This window comes from Corvus hawaiiensis, chromosome 2 (genome assembly GCF_020740725.1).
Source record: "Corvus hawaiiensis isolate bCorHaw1 chromosome 2, bCorHaw1.pri.cur, whole genome shotgun sequence".
Classification (NCBI taxonomy): domain Eukaryota; kingdom Metazoa; phylum Chordata; class Aves; order Passeriformes; family Corvidae; genus Corvus; species Corvus hawaiiensis.
In genome coordinates, this window is record NC_063214.1 from 21,519,991 (window position 1) to 21,539,001 (window position 19,011).

At 42.6% G+C, this 19,011-nt stretch overlaps 1 protein-coding gene across 1 annotated transcript in view; it reads left to right on the forward strand.

Annotated features, from left to right (window-relative positions):
• Nucleotides 1–757: 757 nt before the first annotated feature.
• Nucleotides 758–19,011, forward strand: part of MYH15 (myosin heavy chain 15) — a 47,842-nt gene continuing 29,588 nt past the window's right edge. Inside the window, exons 1-16 of the mRNA XM_048293744.1 lie at nucleotides 758–777; nucleotides 3,619–3,767; nucleotides 4,823–4,926; nucleotides 5,455–5,598; nucleotides 7,289–7,445; nucleotides 8,855–8,882; nucleotides 9,750–9,843; nucleotides 11,148–11,165; nucleotides 11,772–11,864; nucleotides 13,177–13,240; nucleotides 13,333–13,431; nucleotides 15,290–15,393; nucleotides 15,803–15,941; nucleotides 16,515–16,633; nucleotides 17,727–17,876; nucleotides 18,180–18,350. Of these exons, the coding sequence (XP_048149701.1) occupies nucleotides 3,674–3,767; nucleotides 4,823–4,926; nucleotides 5,455–5,598; nucleotides 7,289–7,445; nucleotides 8,855–8,882; nucleotides 9,750–9,843; nucleotides 11,148–11,165; nucleotides 11,772–11,864; nucleotides 13,177–13,240; nucleotides 13,333–13,431; nucleotides 15,290–15,393; nucleotides 15,803–15,941; nucleotides 16,515–16,633; nucleotides 17,727–17,876; nucleotides 18,180–18,350 (1,578 nt within the window). The 5' untranslated portion in view covers nucleotides 758–777; nucleotides 3,619–3,673. The remainder of the gene's footprint in view (nucleotides 778–3,618; nucleotides 3,768–4,822; nucleotides 4,927–5,454; nucleotides 5,599–7,288; nucleotides 7,446–8,854; nucleotides 8,883–9,749; nucleotides 9,844–11,147; nucleotides 11,166–11,771; nucleotides 11,865–13,176; nucleotides 13,241–13,332; nucleotides 13,432–15,289; nucleotides 15,394–15,802; nucleotides 15,942–16,514; nucleotides 16,634–17,726; nucleotides 17,877–18,179; nucleotides 18,351–19,011) is intronic.

Genomic DNA, 19,011 nt, shown 5'->3' on the forward strand with positions numbered 1-19,011 from the left:
GAGTTTACAATAAGAAGGCCAGACATTGCCTAAATTGGGACTCATAAATTAGTTTCCTGAAGCAAAGGACTCACTAAAATTGATGCCTACTTTGTTCTTTATCTGTGATTCACTTTCTGGGCAGAATCAATACATCCTTAGATTTCTTCCCTGTCTTGCCTTGTTCATGAACTGGGGAACACCTGTGTATCCCAAACCTGAGCCTATAGTCTTGGCTTTAAGACTCCTGGGGCCCAAAAAGGGATTTAAAGCTCTTGGCTGGGATGTGAGAATCCACATCCCAGCCTTGTTGCTTGAAGGGAATTTGGCTCACATAACTAAATTCCCTTAATAATCACTTATCCCTGGTGCAAAAAGCTTTGAATTTCATATTCCAGAAGAGTTATGTCTGAATAGTCTTAATTTACACACACACAACCCCTGCAAGCCTATGATAATTAAGTTCTGAAGCACTTGGAAAAGCAATACTTGCCCTAGTGAAAACACAGAAGCAGGAAAGGCTTCTTCCATGAAGTCATGGAGCAAGAATGGTGTGGTGAGGGGTGGCCGGGACCGAGTGCGCCACTCCCCACTGACATTCCTGCCCCCCTTCGTCAGGGCACGGCCACATGTGTCCCCTCCTTGGGCATTGTCTCCTCAGCTGGGATCCAGCGGACAAATATAGGCATGAGGGAAAACTGCTGATGCCTTTAAACAGTTATCAGCAGTGACCTTGAGATAGGGGCATATAAAGTTTGCACCAGGCAGAGTCGTGACACTTTCTGTGTGCTCTCCAGGGTGAGTACCAACCTCTCTCACTTTTAAGCGTGGGTGCTGTGCTCTAACACTGTACCGTGGGTTTGATATGATTGAGGCTTTCATGTGGCTTAAAGTTTTAGTAGTAGTATCAGTAAACATCTAGCCTGTGGTAGTCACTGTAGGATGCTGCTTGAATGCTTGAATGGCAAGTAAATATTTCTTCTCTAACATCAGTGCGTTCATTTTACCAGCTGGAATAACTACTTAGGGAAGTGTCAGGTCCCTTGTAATTATGCATCTGATGAAATGATTAGCCAGTGCCTGCAAGTCATCTTTTCTGTCTTCTCTATCATCTGCAAGAGATGATGGCTTATGCAATTTACAATTTTAAGTAGCATATTGGTCTGAGGCATTCTTTAATCCAGCCTGAGTTACAACCCTAGGAGCATCACTGGGCTGCCTTTCCAGGCCAGGCAGTGCTACTGCAACATTCCTGCCTGCCCTCAGTGCTACAGTCACTTCCAACAGCCCCAGCAAAGACAGACAAGGTCCCTTCTTTCCAAGTCTGAGTGCACCATCAAACTGTTGGTGGTCCTGGGCATGCCACTTCACTTTGTGTAACAATATCGGCTTTCTACAGGGAGCAGGCGTTTTCAAGGAACTCCCACAGCTGATACACAAGGGCTGGCTCTTTTTGTTGTTAGCTACAACGGGTTGAATGGGAACACCTTTAGCTTTAGCCTTGTCTTTCCTGACTATTCTGCATTTTAAAAATAAACAAAACAAATTTTTTCCACTTCTTTTATCTGCCGATGGATTTGCCTCACTGAGTTCTCTGCACCCCCAAGGCGTGGTCTGCCTGGGCTCCAGCCTCTGCCATAACTCCAAACACCCAGGCTGCTGAAGGAATAGGGGTTCTCTCCCAGCTGCCAGAATGCTGCTTTGCTCCATAACATACTTGCCATAGTGGTCCACCCTGAATATGGGGGGGAAAAAGGAAGAGATAAGAAGGTGATAGCTGAGGAACTGTCCCTAGGAGGTCTGCAAATGGAGCCAGGTGTCACAAAAATGATTCAGGGTACTTTAGTGTATTCTAGGACTTGTGAGAACCTGCCCTGAGTCCTAGAGATTAACACTGGAGTGGCCCCTCTGGCATTTGCACGTTTAATGTGAAATGACACTTACGTGCTCTAATGCTGTTCTGTTTAAATTATGAACTGATGTAATTTCATTGCTCCACTAGAGCTGAGACACACTTGGAGAGAGAGGGGCTCCTCCATTGAATTGTATGTCCAGCTGGGAATTTTGGTCAGTTCAGATGATGTTAAAATAATTGGCGATACTTGTGCTTATGTAGGTGCTTAATCTTTAAAAAGATTAAGGTGTAAAAAATTACTTAAAAATCTAGAAAAAATTAAGGCTAGTTCTGAGAAAGAGAATTTTTTCTCTACAGCAACAAGACAGAAGGTACCAAGCTTTTACTGCAGCAGTGGGACAGGGCTGGATGTAACACTTTGGCAACTCTGCTGTCTTAGGGCTTTACGTTCCCTAGGAGGAACATGTTGAAAAAAAAGCTGCCTTAGCTGATGAGGAGTTTTTATCTCTACCAGGATCTTGTTAGAAAGAAATTGAATTAAATTTTGAAAGACTACAGTGTCTGTCTTGATAGGGGTCTTGAAAATTTATTCAGCTGCTCTGGATATTGCACAGTAAATACAACACGGGAAGAAGTTAAGGGTCACTTACACAGCTTTAAATAGTAATCAAATGGTGTCCTGACTTTAAAGAAAAAAATACCTGAAATTCTAAAATCATGTGCGTGCACCTTGTAGCATGGAACTTCTTTTAGACATCCTCTGGACAGCACCCTGAGTAGTTTATATGTGTGTGTAAGTATTTATGTCTGTAAAAAACCACCAAAACTAAACAAAACAAAAAAACCCCGACGTATCTGTTTGATCATTTTAGAGAGTACAAAACAAATTAATTACTTGGCAGCACAAATGCAGCAAATTAATCTCACTGAGACCCACGTCCCCTGCCCTCTCTTTCATGAAAAAAGACTCCTAAACACTGTGCCCTTGTCATTTGCAAAAACAAGTGCAGGTATTAAGCTGGACTAATAAACTCAAAGCCATCTGAAAACATATGAAGGCCTTGCACCAGTTCTGCAGATACACCTGCCCTTGGCCATGCCCTGCTGCAGGGGGATGCCTAGCCTGGTGAATTTGGATGGAGCAGCAACCTGGGAAGCTGTACCAGCACAGGACCTCCCAGAGCCATGTCAGTCCTGTTTTTATTGACATGCCAATTCCTGAATCAGAGAAGTGTACTGCAGAGCTCTAGTGCTGACTTTCTGCAGTGAGAGTGTGAGCATACATCCCTGCAGCTTTGCAGCAGTGAAGTCTTGCTCCTTGTTTCCCAGAAAATGCCTGCCTGAGATGGTGCTTGAATTGGCTGAGTGGCACAGCCCCAGGGAGACCTGTGGGAGAGTATACCTTTGCCCCAGACGATTTTGAAAGGGGCCAGAAGAGGCTCCTGCTAAGTGGTTTTTAAAATCACAGCTGCAAGTGGTCTCTCCTGCTCTTAGGCACCATTTGTGCCAAAAAGAAGAGACAAAATCCTCCTGTGGAGATAACTGCGACCAATGTTGAGGTGTAGAACCTTTCAAGACCTGGCTGACTTTTAATAAACTGAGCCAAGGAAGGGTTTAACTAAAGGTGCAGCATAGTCCCAAATCTGTGTTAGGCATTTGTGTGTAACATTAATCATCCCTTTGATCAGCCACTTGCCATGGCAGGTGCATTTTATGCTGAGTTGTCTGATATTGTTCACAAAATAGATAATTGTTTTGGTTTTTTGCCCCTCTTTCTTTGGTAGACTGGGTGCCTTTCTTTTTCCTCTGTGAGCTGTGCCACCTTGAACTCTTGCCAAGATGATGGTCGATATGACAGAGTTTGGGGAGGCTGCTCCCTACCTCCGAAAGAGCGAGAAGGAGCTGATGATGGCTCAGACTGTTGCCTTCGATGGTGAGTTGTGCCCCCCTTTGTGCTGCCAGGAGCTGGTTCAGAGGGATAAGGGTCACACACAGATGTAGTCAAAGAAATGCAGAGCAAAGCAGGATGCAAAGCCTCCGTTGTCACTGCTGTGCTGCTGCTGTTGGAGGTAGCTGGTTCAACCAAGTTTGGGTTCCTTTATTCTGCAAAGCTATTAAAAACTCCCAGATAGTAAAAAATAAAAATAATCTATGGCAAGTAAGTGTTTATCTAGATTTAGAAGCAAGGTGTATTGGTACTGCTCTGCTAAAAGGGGGATCATCTCTGTCAGTTTTAGAGAAAAACAACAGACATTGATGCTTCTGTAATGAGAGATTCTGTGGCCTGACTAAATGTCTTACTTGCTTTGCAGCCTGTATGGTAATGTGATGCTAGCTTTTAGTTTCTCATCATTTAATTTTCTTTAAATGGGTTTCTATGAGCCCTGAGGTTTAGTAGTAAGTGTGAATACATCAATAACTGCGGCCTTTCACTCTTCACAACAGTTGCTGTAACTAAAGGCCCAAAGTCTCGTGCAGCTGCTCCAAACTCTAAAAAGGCACATACATAACTCAGTGTGAGTTATTAATAATGCTGTTCTTTAACATAAATCTCAGAAGAATGTGAAGGAATAAGGTTAAATCTGATAGCTGGCAGTCAAATAATGTGGGCTGGATTCCTTGAGCAGTTTGAAATTCTCTGTGTGACTTTTCAGCAAACGCCTCAATTTGGTCTTGGATCTCAGTTCCTCCATCTGCACACTGGTGATAATGATTATGGATTTCCCATGGAGGCTGAGGCTTAGCTAGCATTTGTGAAATATTTTGACACCTTTTGCTGGAAGGATCTAGAGGAAGCTGAGCAGTAGTTTCAAAGGAAGACAACATTTGGGAGCCCTATGCCTTCTGCTTCATCAGGCAGCTTCCCAGCATTGCCAATCTGCTGCAATCCCAGAGGTTTTGTGTCGCTTCTGCAGAAAAAGTAATCCAGCAATCTCACTTAGCTAGGCATGGTGCTGCTGTTTGATATAAGTCTTCTTAATTTCACAGGGAAGAAGAAATGCTGGGTTCCTGATGAAAAGAAAGCTTACGTTGAAGCTGAAATTACGGAAACCAGCGAAGGCAAAGTGACCGTGCAAACAACGGATGGAAGGGTACAAAACTGGTTTTGTCTGATCTGTGACTAACAAGGCCAGAGCTGCAAGCTACAGAATTGCCCTGGTTTCAGCTCAGTTGCCTGTATCATGAAATGGTGTGAATGGAAAGCCTCACTTACTGATGCCAGCTCAGGATAGGATAACACACGAAAAACCACCAAGGGAAAACCAGCAATGCAGCAATGGGTGGGCGAGCATCAGCCACCGCACAGCCAGAGGCAAGCTGTGACTGGAGGTTTGCAACAAGCCAGTTCTGATTTGGTCCCCAGAGCTAAAAACCCAGGCTCTAGCCAAATTTCATTACTTCTTTTGCAGCCATAACATCGTGCTTCTTACTTTTGTCATCTCAGGCTTCCCCCGTTCTTCTGATACCTGTGCAAACACACGGTATCGTGCACATAGGCAGGGACTGACCTGGAGAACTTCCCTCTGCTGGGGGAAAAGCATGTTTTCTCCTATAAGGTGTATGAAGCAACAGAAAATCCCAGTGTCTTCCAGTGTTGCTGTATTTGCTTGTCTTTGCAGACCATGACTATAAAAGAAGATGACGTGCAGACAATGAACCCTCCCAAATTCGACATGATCGAGGACATGTCTATGCTGACCCACCTGAATGAGGCGTCCGTGCTGTACAACCTGAGGAAGCGCTACAGCAACTGGATGATCTATGTAAGGGCCACGGCAGGGGTACATTTAGCAACCTGCATTTCAAGTGCTGACATCGTGTTTGAGCGTGTTGTGTTCTTCATGTTCATTTTACATCTCTGATAAGTCACAAAAGTGAGGGTCTTGCTCTTCACCTCAAGAAAGATGCTACTTGGAGCTGGCTGAATACAGACAGACAAAACTGAGTGAATAAGATGGTGCCTGGCTCCTTGGTTTTGCTTGCTTGCCTAGGAAAGGGATGGTGTGGGACATTTTTCTTCAGTCACGTTGTTGGGGAGACCCAGTTTATTTTTCATCTTCTAACACTAATCCATGTCAACACCAGCCATAGGGATTTCTTTGTTAAGAAACAATGCCTCAAGCTCAGAGTTCTTTACACACACAAGTTCTTTAAAGTAGGACCCTTAGTTCGGTAGTTATATTCCCTTCATTTTCAGTGCTAACATCTGTCTTGTTGCACTCTGGCCTTTTCCCTTGTTTTGTATCTTCCCCATGACATCATGGGTTTCTGTCAACACCAGAACATGCATTAGTAGCATTTAATTTTATAGGGCCCGAATTTTGTTCTCAGTTAGCTACATTCAATTGTGTTTGAAATCAGTCAAAGGAATCCATTGATTTTCCAGGCAATCCCTGCTCTGGTTTTTGGTGTTCATCAGAAGAGCAAATCCAACATTACCCATTTAAATTCTGACTGTCAAACATTTTCTGTGTTTCTCTAATAACCCCTGTATGGACATGTAGAGCCTAAAGCATAGCTTTGTTTGCAGATCAGTATAGGTAGAAAATTAAACTGGGATCTTGCCTTAATCTGTTTACTGGTAGGGGTTTATTCTTTGTAGAAAACAGGACTGAAGATTCATGCCAAGGCTGTTTGGGAGCATGACCTAATGCTATTTTTAGGGGAAGGGACCTGGATTTTACCTGAAACTTTTAAAATTTAATTGAGCTCATTAATCTATGTGAATTTAGTGATTGTGCCCATATGATAACTGGGTTTCTTTGAAGATTTTGCTGCAAGCTGGGCTAAATACATGAAAAATTACCAGCTGACACCAATTGCCTGGGGTTACAACTCAAAGCTGATTCTTCCTCAGAGTGACCAGGCCCCAGTGAACTGATGTATATCATGCAAAAAGCACCTATAAAGAGATTTTTACCAACCTGGCATCTCCAAAAGCTGAAGAAGGTTCCACAGCTTTGGGGTACAACACTGTGAAGTGGTTTTCTCTTTGAACGCCCACCAGAAATTGTCTCAAGGTTCTTGCATTAAATTAATAATGGGAGGTTGTTTCTCTTTCTAAAAATGGAGTTCAAACAGGGAAGCTGTAACTTTCCATTGCAATGTCTGTTTTCAAGAGGAAACAACTCTCATGGAATAGGAAGGCACAAAGTCAGACACAACACTATTTGCTGCTCCTTTGTTTTACTGAAGGGGATGTTTCCATTTCTGGTTGAGACCTCAAAACCATTTTTTTTCCTTTTGAAAACTGTTCAATATCTGTAGTTTTGGTATGAATTAGGAAGTCACTTAGCAGACCAGTAGCTTCTGAAATTCAGAAAGTCTAAAATTCAAGTCAGAATTCAAACCCAAATCAGCAGCTGGCGATTCCACATCCTGCTTGGTTAATCGAGACTTCTTGCCTTATAGCTTGAGTGAATTTTTTCACTCTGGTTTTGTGTCACTCTCTAGACATATTCCGGTTTATTCTGTGTGACCATAAATCCCTACAAGTGGTTGCCAGTCTACAAACCGGAGGTTGTTGCTGCGTACAAAGGCAAGCGGCGCTCGGAGGCTCCTCCCCACATCTTCTCCATTGCTGACAACGCGTACCACGACATGCTGCGCAGTAAGTGCCACTGGCTGCCTTCGCACCGCCTGTCGCCTCTTTGGGCTGGTGTCACTGTGCCGCAGGGAGGTGTATGAGAGCTTTTGCAGCATGTAACAAACAGGAAAATAGTCCTCAAGCAACAGGGCAGTCTGTGATGATTTTATATATGTATATGTATGTGTATGTGTATACTCATTTTGTTTTTAAACTGCCCTGCCTGTTCCTGTGGTACTTGTGGTAGCTGTCTGTAAGGTGCACAGATTTAGCTGTCTGATCTGAGTGAATCCATCGGTTCTCAACAGAAACGGGGCCATGTCCCCAGGGTCTGTTAGCGCTTTCCCAAATTCAGAAATAAGCCTGCAGACAGTTCATGGTCGGTACCATGACGCTGGTAAGAGGCGTGCATTCAAACGCCAGCGAGGGCAAGCTCTGCGGGCTGCTGTGAGCACACGGCTGGCGTGAACCTGACCTGTGGCAGTGTCGCAGCGACTGCCGTGCGTCCCGGCACCAATCCTGTGGCAGAGAACTCCACATTTCCCTGGGAAATTTCGTCACCCTGATCCTCGAGTTACTGGGAAAAAACCGAGTTTATCAGCAGAGGGCAGCAGCGATGTGCTCACATTAGGTCTTGCGAGGCAGGATAAATCCAAAAGAGACTTGACCAGAACGCATCCCGCTGTCCCTTGGTTTTAGTAAAGTGGAAAGTGCCTCAGCTGTGACGGGGCAAAAAGCACCGGGCAGAGAGAATGTGTGTGTGGCTGCAAAGAAATGCTCTTTCATCAGATAAGGCTGCTCAATATGTAGCCTGCCATGATGGCTGGAATTATAAAAAGGAAAGAGGAATTTAGGCTCAGTGACTTGGGAAGCTGCCATGATTTAGCTTTTGCTGAACTTGATTAATAATATATTAGGGCTGCAGAGTGTTCTAATAAATGGTTGTTTCTGATCAGGCAATTAGGCGTGGACAATAGGCTTCTTTATTCCAGCAGCATGGCCAGCTGAGGAGGGGTACATACGCATTTTAAGGAACAGCTTGTGAAAAAAGAGCAAAATTACTTGGGTTGGTCTAGTATTGCAGGAACAGAAAGGTCAGATGTGAGCAAAGACACACTCAGGAGTAAGAGAATAAATATTTTGAGAACAGGAAATTACTTTCTTTATTATAGTTTCCCAGACACAGATGAACATGTACAACTTACAGGTATTTAATACCAATTTGAGCAAAACACAAGAGAAGGATTCAGAGCAGGGCTGGAACTTGCACTTCTGGAAATCATTCTGAATGATACTAGTTTCTGTCTTTCTGCCTTTGCTTCATGTGATTCTCTCCTGTCCTTGCATGACTGATTCTGTTACTCCTTTGCAGTTATAATAAGTGATTTGTACACCCTACTAATTTTGCCTCTTTTTTTTCCCCCCTTTCACAGATCGGGAGAACCAGTCTATGCTGATCACGTAAGTGCTGCTTTTTTGACTGATTTGAGACTCTGTTGCTGTGAAAAACTTTGAAGAAAAAACCCTGATAAAATACAAGTTGACTCTTAAAATCTCAGCTCAGTTGCCTGGAACTTGATTCAAGCTGAATAACTGTCAATTTGGCCATCTGATGGGTAACTTGACCTCCATGAGAAAGGAGTAGCTAAAGGTTTGATGGAGCCTGGCCCATTTCTGATCCCCATCTGGTGAACATTCCATGTAGGCATGAAAACAACTCAGCAGGCAATTAAAACAGCTCCTTGCAGTATTAGCATTTCTGTGGCTGTCCTCTTTGGACACAGAGGACTCCTTCTGTTTCGTGTGGTTACTCTTGCTGAAAGTTACATTTCAGAGTGTTGTGTAGATGCATCTAAAGAGAGGGAGATGACCAAGGTAGAAAGGAGTAGGTGTGACGTTTACTGGCAAAGATGGAACAAAGATGGAGACTTGGGTGGCTCTACTGAGTTACATGTGCTCTTGAGTAATGCTGCAAATTACTGCAGCTTTTCTCTACTTCTTCTAGGTCATTAACTGTATACAGGTATATGCCAGATAGTCAGGCTGGAGGTTTGTAATAAAACTTCATGCCCCTGAAATAAGCTCAGTGTGGCGTGGGTTTGTATGGGACTTCTGAGCTCAGTTGTGTGGAGAACGAGTTACTGCTGTCATAGAACTGCACCTCTTCACTCAGTCAATTTGATGTGATTTCCACAGAAAAGGCTGGGCAACAGGCTGCAAATACCGGAGTCAGTGAGTCTGAGAACAGCCTTGAGGGGAGGACAGGGGTTAAAAGGATGAGATGCAGCTGTTTGAGCAATGTCTATGTTCTCTTCCCCCTTCCTCTAGCGGAGAATCTGGTGCTGGCAAGACTGTCAACACAAAACGAGTCATCCAGTACTTCGCCACAGTGGCAGCCCTGGGTGAACCTGGGAAAAAGAACGTAAGTCTGCTGGTGGCTGACTCATTTCAGACTCCTGAGGTTCCTCTCTTGTGTACAACTAACCTCACGAGTCTGCAGTGCTGAGAGCATGCTGTTCTGAAGGGAGAAAGGCAATGCAAACACGAACTTGCCATGCTCCAGATGCAGCAGAAACTCCACTTCTGGTTCTGGACAGATGCTTGTTGCTGCCACTTTTATTTTTTTTTTCCCCAGGAGTTTCAGTTTTTGTGTGTGATAAATATCCTTCTGATTGTGTTAAAGCTGGTCAGAACATGGGGAGACTGTAAAGAATAAGAAATTATTTTTTCAAATGGAAAATAGTCTTCAAAGGGACGAGGATTATAACTTCTCATCAAAATGTCTGTTTCATTGAAAGCTTTTCTGTCCACAAAAAAGTGATTGTTTTGACAAAAGATTTTTTTTCAATCAGCTTTTCTGCATTTCTGTTTGGATAAGTGCTGTTCTGCTTATAAGTGCTCTCTAAGGTTACAGTGAATACTGTATTCATGCTGCTTTTTATCTTGTGTTGCTATGAGCTTATTTGCTACGAGCTTCATTGCACTTGAAGGGTTCAGTGCTCTTTTGTGGTGAATTAACTGATTCCTATGAACTGTATTTTTAAGGCCAGAATTTCAGCTGTGCTTCAAGTCTGTGCACAGAACTCACGTCATCAAAATCTAATATACATTCTCTTGAGGCCTCCAAAACTTTCTTAACAAATGCTTGAGTTGTCCAGAGCCAGCTTCCTGCATGCAATGAGGCTGGTGTTCATCATGGTGTCTAAAACCTGGTGTGCTCATGCAATAATGGTGCTCCTACCCCTAGCTTGTTGTTTTAACTTCTGCTGCAGAAATCTACCTGGTTTTGCTCTGGAAATGTCCCATGAGGAACCAAAACACCAACTAACTGAACAGAGAAAAAAGATTGCTGCCAGGTGGCAAGAATAAAAGAGTGTAAATGCAAACAGACAAGTTCTAGGCAATAAGATTGTGCTGTACTTGAACTTTTGGATTATTTGGGGGGGAAAAAAATGGTGATGACAATGAAAATGAAATGCAACCTGAGCTGATAAACTACATAAAACATCTTCCAGGTGCAATACCTTGTTTTGCATCATTGTGATGTGTGGAGAATACAAAGTAACAGCCACACATGCTTTTTGAAGGCTTCAAAAAGCACTTCTGGTGTGTTAGTGCCCATGAGGCAGCTAACCTTGCTTATTGTTATCGTTTGTATTGTTCTTTGTGTTAGTATTCACATTCTCTCTCTTTTTTCTCTCCATTGTGTTCCTATTTTGTCAACAGCCAGCTACCAAAACTGGGGTAAGTTATGAGCTTTGCTGTTTTATTTTTTCCTCGTAAAATTGGCGTTGGGCTCTGACAGATGGGTCATGAGCCTCAGCATTTCACTTGGTGTGGTTCCTGGGTGAATGATGGATGACCCCCGGAGCCCCGGAAGGAAAAGTCATGCACTTCCCAAACTGAACTCTATGTGAGCAGCAGTTAAAGCTTTTCTCATCTCCAAAAATCCCAAATGTTACAAGCTCCAAGTGCTTTTAAATCAAGTGCATTCTAGTGCTTGTCACTGTCTTCAGTAGCCCTTCTCCTACACACACTGCTCCTTCCTCGGATGTCCCCACATGCTCCCCAGTACACTCGGTGATTTCTTTCTCATGCAGATGGCACAAGATATAAATCTACAAAGCCAAACAGTAGGGAGCAGCCGAATGTTCGAGGCCTTTTAAGCGCTCATAATTGACTGATGGTCTCGCTGTTCTGCCATTCACACTGTGCCGCCCCTGGGTTGAAGCTAAATAAATCACTCTGTTACAGAGGCTCCATTCTGTAAGTGAATGCATGGCTGAGTTAGAGCTGAAAGATGTCTGTGGCCTGTAGGTTTCTCAATAGTATTTCAACCTTGATTTCTAGGGAACCTTGGAGGATCAAATCATTCAAGCAAACCCAGCCCTAGAAGCTTTTGGAAATGCCAAAACCCTGCGAAACGACAATTCCTCACGTTTTGTAAGTCTGCAGCATAATCTAGTGATGTCTTATTCAAAAGTGGCCAGTTAATAACACCCGTGTCATAATCCCTTCATAAACTGCATTTTGCCCACTAAAATGATTGGATTTCCATGGAGTGAAAGAATAACATAGTAGGATCTAACAAAAAAACCCCTACGGAAATGATAAAAAAATAAAGAGAAACAAAGCAAGATCAATAATTATTTCTTGATGAATAATTATTTGAACTGTTTAAATTATTTAAAATGAACAGAAGCCCAGTTTTAGGAAGCCCTTTGAACAGCAATGGTAGGTCTTCCCCAGAACTGCCTCTGCATTGTTTTCCTACCCTTTTTTCCACTAGCCTGTCTTTCCCCCTTTCTATAGTAGCTGTACTTAGCCACTGAGAGTCAGAAATCCACCTCGGTCCCTGTTCCCTCCCACATTCTCCCCTATGCAGACCCGCCCTGCAGCAGTACTCCTACCCTTGGGCCATTACATTTGCCCTTTTGGCTCAGTAAGCTGTCCCTGCTGTACTGCCTTCACCTTGGGGCTCTCCTCCTCTCCATTAGGTTTGCAGGAGAGCAATCCTCTTGGGAGCTCTTCCTCTGCCACATTTGGTTGACATTGTCTCAGAGGTCCGAAAGGAATGGCATGAGGATGACAAGCCTGAGTTTGGAGCCCATGCTTCCCTAACAAATCCTGTTAAAAATTAGATTGGAAGGGGTGGAGAGGATCAAAGGTTGTAAGCATCTGTAAAGCTACACAATTGTATAAGGAGCTTGTCAGCTAGAATGGAAATTAATTGTTTTTAAAAGTTCATGTGTTTGAATATAAGAAACTAAATAAAAACTACAAAATTCTTATGAATTGGCAGGGATGGATATGTAAATTTAATGGGCGAAGCTGTGTAAAATCACAGCACTCTTTTGACATAAGTAGTTGCATGTAAGTTAGGACTGCAAATGAGGAGAAGCCAAAAAAAGGAGTCTGTGTATCTTAAGCCCAGGCTTATTGCTCTGAGTACTGCATTACAGTAAACCTTCTTCATGCAACTGGAAGCCATGTGCTTTGCCATGTCTTAGCCTGGCAGATAAGTACACTGTTATCCTTTCTCCACAAGCAGATTACATAGCTCTGTATACAGATTTAGGCTTGGAAGACAGTAATATCATTGTTCGATATTTTTCATTGAAAATATGCCTGTGCAAAGCCAAGGAGTTGGCATAAACTAATTCTTTGGGCCAAATGATTTCCTTCAAGCAGCATCCTTTGTTTCCCTCTGTGTATACTATATGCACTAATTAGAATATTCTTCTGTGTCAATTAGGGCAAATTTATCCGAATCCATTTTGGAACTACAGGCAAGCTGTCATCTGCTGATATTGAGATTTGTAAGCAGCAAACTCCCTCCTTTTAAAAAATACAATTGCTCATCTGAAAGCCACAAGAGTCTTTCTCACTGAATTTTCCTTTGTGTGAGTAGATTTATTGGAGAAATCCCGAGTGATTTTCCAGCAACCTGGTGAAAGAGACTATCACATCTTCTACCAAATCCTGTCAGGAAAGAAACCGGAGTTACTAGGTAAGCATTGTGTGAATCTGCAGATTTTAAGAACCCAAAACTGAATAGACAGTGGATAAGAAAGGGTTAGGGGGCAAACCCATGTGCAGAAAGGCCCTTATGCTTCCACTTGGTGAAATTGAATTTCCACTGTCAAATACAGTCTTTTAGAGATGTTGTTCCAGTGTCAGTAGCAGAGACCACTTTTCTCATATTACAGATTAATCTAATGGGAGTAAGACTCAGGCAGGACTTTTAAAACTTAGCACTATAAAAGCAAAAAGTGTCGCACTGAATTATACTGAATTTGTGTAATCCAAGCTCTCAAAACATCTGGAAAATGCTATGCCTCCAGAAGCATTTGTGGTGATAAAACTTTAATTATCCAGATTTTCACATATGAGAAGATTTGCTTATAGGTCCATGAAGAAAAGCTAGTTTCCTCTTTCTGCCCCAAGTGACAAAGCTGGCATCCCAGAATGTTGTGTAGCAGGGGGGAATATTCAAAGCTGCCTGCTGCTGATTATGTGGCAATTACCCCTTTGAAGTTTCCCCTGGCTCAGTGTGGTCCCACAGACCCTCTGGAGAAGGGCAGAGAGGGGCCGAGACCTCTCTGCTCCTATCTCCTAATGCTTTGAATAAAACCTTCACTGGTTATTTAAGTGATGTGGTTTGCTGACTTCAATTTGTGCTCTGAAGGAACACATTTTGTAAAATGCGTTGGGGAGTCACTTTATTGCTCTTCTAAACTCCCACTAAGCCATAGCAATCATAATCTCTTTTGAAGTCTTATTATCCTGACAGTGCGTGGTCAAGTCCCTAACACTCTAAGCTTTACGTGGCCTAATTAACAATGATTATGGGAAAGATTTCAAGGAAGCTTTGCACTGAGATTCCTGTGAGAATCCCTGTGCTGGGAAAATGCTCTATTTCTCATAAACTCTCTGTGTACTCCACAACAGCACACACCTTTCTGGCTAGCGGGAGCATGTCTGCAGGCTCTTGAAGAAGCTGAAGCCAACAAGGACTTGTGTTTTGTAGACACAAAATGTATGTGCTTGTATATAAACACATCCATATGTAAATATGGATAAGTAAAAATATCAATAAGTATGGATGAGGATAACTATAGATAAATTGATATATATCATAGTGACTACATAGCAGAGTAAGACAGGCTTATGGAGAATAAGATTTCATATAAACACACATTGATAGACATATATTTACATATCTGCATATAAAAGATTGAAATCTAGATGAAACCTCAGTCTGGTGAATGTGGCTGAAACTTTCAGTTGATTTAAGGAAGCAGGACTCTGCCTGTACTTTTGGAGCTAGCTAGCTTTGTAGAAAATAACTCTGCATTTTTGGGTTTCCATATGAAGGAAAGATGAGAAATGGGCCAAGCCATATTCTGACTTTTGTTTGTCAAAAGCCAGGTGTCTTCCGCAAAGAGTGCTGGAAGTCACTGTTCTGTGAGTCTGTTATAAAAAAGGGGAGCCATGCCCATAGTCCCTGTCTTGGATCATACTAAAATCTTTTTATCCTCTCTATTTAGATGGGATTTTTATCCCTAAAGGCATGCAAGGCAGAAAGTAGAACTATACAGGAAATTATGAGCTCAACTTAATAGATGGGTATGCACAATAGATGTTAATATGCAGTATTTCCATAATCTTTTTATTCACACTTTCTCTACGTCTTCAGACTAACATAGAATAAGAGAGTTGGTTTCTGCCCTGCAGTTATTAAAATAAAAACAGCAAAACAACTCAGTAGTGCAGAGACAAATGTAGGTTACAGCTGATTTTTCCATCTCCATTTTTGAGGATAACCTGAATGGATGGCAGTTTTGACCTTGGCAGTTCCTTTACAGATATGCTACTGATCTCTACCAACCCATATGACTACCACTTCTGCTCACAAGGAGTAGTTACAGTGGACAACTTGGATGATGGAGAAGAATTGTTGGCAACAGATGTAAGTCTGTATAGATTTGAGTTTGGGTTTCCTAGATCAGGGGAGGAAGATTGCTGGGAGGAGTCTAACTTCTGTCACTGAAACTCTTGGACTAAAGCAAAAGCAGGAATGGGTGTTAACTGCATTCAGACCATCGAGCACAAGGCCTGGTAAATCGTTACACTTTTGAATGTGGTCCATGTAATGTCCCTCTTTTATAACTTTTGTATATAAAATGCTAGATGAAGAGAGCTTTGCCCTGGTTCCCCTGCCACTGCTGGGTCTTCAGGGTGTTCCAGTGGCTGCTTTGGGTGATAATACCCCTTGGCAGGATAGTAATATCTGCCATGCAAAGGTAGATTGCGGGGCTGCAAAACACCGCTACTTTTGCCCAGGTAAGTGACAAAATATCTGTGTTTCCTTTCCATAGCAAGCCATGGACATCCTGGGATTTGTGCCCGATGAGAAGGCTGGTTCCTACAAGCTCACAGGTGCCATCATGCACTTTGGGAACATGAAATTCAAGCAAAGACCCAGAGAAGAGCAGGCAGAGGCTGATGGCACTGAAAGTAAGAATAACAGCTGAAATTACTCCTCAGCTTCAAAAGTCTGGCACGTATGAGGCAGTGTGCTGAGGAAGCAGCAGCCTGTTTGCTTTGTTCTTGCACACTGATCAGCCAAGAGTGCTGTATTTGTAACAGGCTTGTTCAGTGGTGGATGACCTTACTCAGCAGGAGATGAACAGACACAGTCAGGCTAACAGGATCAAATTCTGTTTTTGAGACCATTTGCACAAAATGGTTGTGAAATGCTGCTGTCTTAACTTTCTCTTTTGTGACTTCAGGTCTTGCTTCTTTACTTTCTCTTGCACCTGAAACTGTCTATAACCAGTGCAGAGATATGATCTTTTCCCTAAACCTGAAGAGTTTCTTAAGGAAGATTCTTGCAGCAACTGGGGTATCAACTAGTTAGATGACCTACCATAAGGGACAGTACAGGCATACCTAACATAAATCATTAAGAGACCAAAGTCTTTATCCAATTTGTCTTTGGAAGTGGATGTGCTTAATACTTTTTCTTTAGCTGGGCATGTTTCCATGTAGATGTTTAAAGCCAATTGAAACCTTGTTTCTCTTGACCAGGTGCTGACAAAGCTGCCTACCTGATGGGAATCAACTCCTCTGATCTGATTAAGGGTTTGTTGCACCCAAGAGTGAAAGTTGGCAACGAGTATGTGACCAAAGGTCAAAGTGTTGAACAGGTGAGGAGACGCTTTCAGGATATTTGGATACCTGTCTTGCAAGCCTTGAGGATTTGCCTGTAACATTTCAGAGACAGACAGCTGCTGGAAATATTAACATGAGCCTCTAGTAGCTGTTCTCATTTTATATCCCCAAACTTGGGGAAATAAATGGCATAATTGAGAGAAACTGGTGAAGAGACTGACAAAGGAATATTGGCCAGCACTGCTTTTGATAGAATTGTTTTTCTGATGTGTTAGTAGCAGTCACTCCAGGAAACCAGGTGCAGTAAAGCCACATGGGGATTGATAGCTAATTCTGGATGAGAATAGTTACCTAGAAGTGTTGAGCCATGGATTATTTATTCACTCATCATTCATTCATTATTCATGTAATTTTAATCTCTGTGTGACCTCAGTCAGCTAAAGGCAATATCCACTTAAAGTTATCTCTTAATTTAGGGGAAAAAAAGTCCTTGGGTTGCTATGCTACAACTGTAGCAATACTGTAGAAAATGCTGCAGCATTTTGGTTACAATCAAAGTTGCTGTTTGAAGACACCCTGTGATACAGGCTCAGAAACTGGAAAATGCTACAGAGAGGTCTATCCTAATGGTGTAAATGTGCATAGGCTAAAGAAGAGACTTTAGACAGACTTTTTCTATTGCCTGCTCATGCCATAGCATCCCTCAAAAATTAGAAGCAAAAGTCAATTAACAACCTGAGCATAGATCTCCTACCTATTCTGGCAGTAGCTCTGGACATCATAGCTGGCATCTGACCTGTGAGCTTTCTGATACCTTACTTCCACAGAAATATAATGGATTAAATCATTTGGAACTTGCTTTCCAGCTGTTTCCCAAGATGTACTTTGCGAGCACTTTACGTACGTGTTAGTAGACATCCACATATATAGCAATGATTTGGAGAAAATTCAGCAGAGATAAGAGGAGAAGCTGTGTGTTGTACTAACTATGCCTTGGTGATTGTACAAACCACTGTGAAATTTCATTTAAACTGTAAGCAGACATTGAAACAGGCTACTGCACCAAAATCCTTGTGTTCCACAGTGAATTTTATTTCACACAGTGGTATTCTGAAACATGTATTTTAGGTTCTGTATGCTGTCGGGGCCTTATCTAAGGCAGTGTACGATCGAATGTTCAAGTGGCTGGTGGTCCGTATCAACAAGACCTTGGACACTAAGCTGCCAAGGCAGTTCTTCATTGGAGTCCTGGATATTGCTGGGTTTGAAATCTTTGATGTGAGTATTAATGTGTGAGGACTGGGTGGAAGGACATAAAAGATGCCAAGAGATAGCTCTTGGCTGGGTGTTTCTCTTTCTAAATGAACAGAAGGCAAAGTGCTGAGAAAGCCATAAGGCAAATAGTGTATATGATTTTACATGGGTTTTTTTCCATGAACAGATGTAAAAACCACTTGGCTGGACATGCCAATAGTTCCTGGGAACAGCATCTCATATGCTTTGGGCTGTAAACAGTTTCCTTCTTGCTGTTCCACCAAGTTAACTGCGATGCAAATGCTTCTTTTTTATCTCTTTCTGCAGTTTAACAGCTTTGAGCAGCTGTGCATCAATTACACTAATGAGAAACTGCAACAGTTTTTCAATCATCACATGTTTGTCCTGGAGCAAGAGGAGTATAAGAAGGAAGGCATTGAGTGGGTATTCATTGACTTTGGCATGGACCTGCAGGCCTGCATCGATCTAATCGAGAAGGTATGAACATGCTAAGGAGTATTTACTGAATTGGTTTTATTCATGATGCTCCCCTGGATGTGTCCTCTCGGCCCAGTGAACAGAGTAGGATAAGCAGCATGACAAACTTCTTGCCTTTCTACCTGCAATACAGAATCAAAGGAAAATCAGTGTTTGTGGCTACTCAGCTTTACCTTTTTAATTCTGCCTTACAGAGCCAACAGCAGCCAAAGCTGTAATTGGTAATGTAACTGGTAATTTGTATGGCTGGATCATCTTCCCTGGTTTGCACTTTTATCTTTCTCTGTCCCTGCTGTTCCTCCATTTAGTCTGTGCCACATATGCTTAATATCAAACTCATCCGCTTTTCAGGGCAAATGCAACGTTTTAGTCTTGTGCCCTGTGAGGCTCCTCTTTCTCACCTTACGTGCTGATGTGTAAGGTCCTTTGTGCTCTTTCTACCCTGAAAAGGAAAGAAACCTCTCACCACCTCCCCAGCATGGGATATGCCTTTCTGTTTCCCTTCTTTGTGAGTATAATGTGGTCCTGGTGGGGACAGCTGTCCCCTGCTGTATAACCTTTCTTTCTATCTCTCTTTCTGCCATGTTTTATGGCACAGCATCAAACCCTGCTGGTCTGTGAGGAAACACGAAATTTTGCTTCTTGCATTAGCAGGAAATTT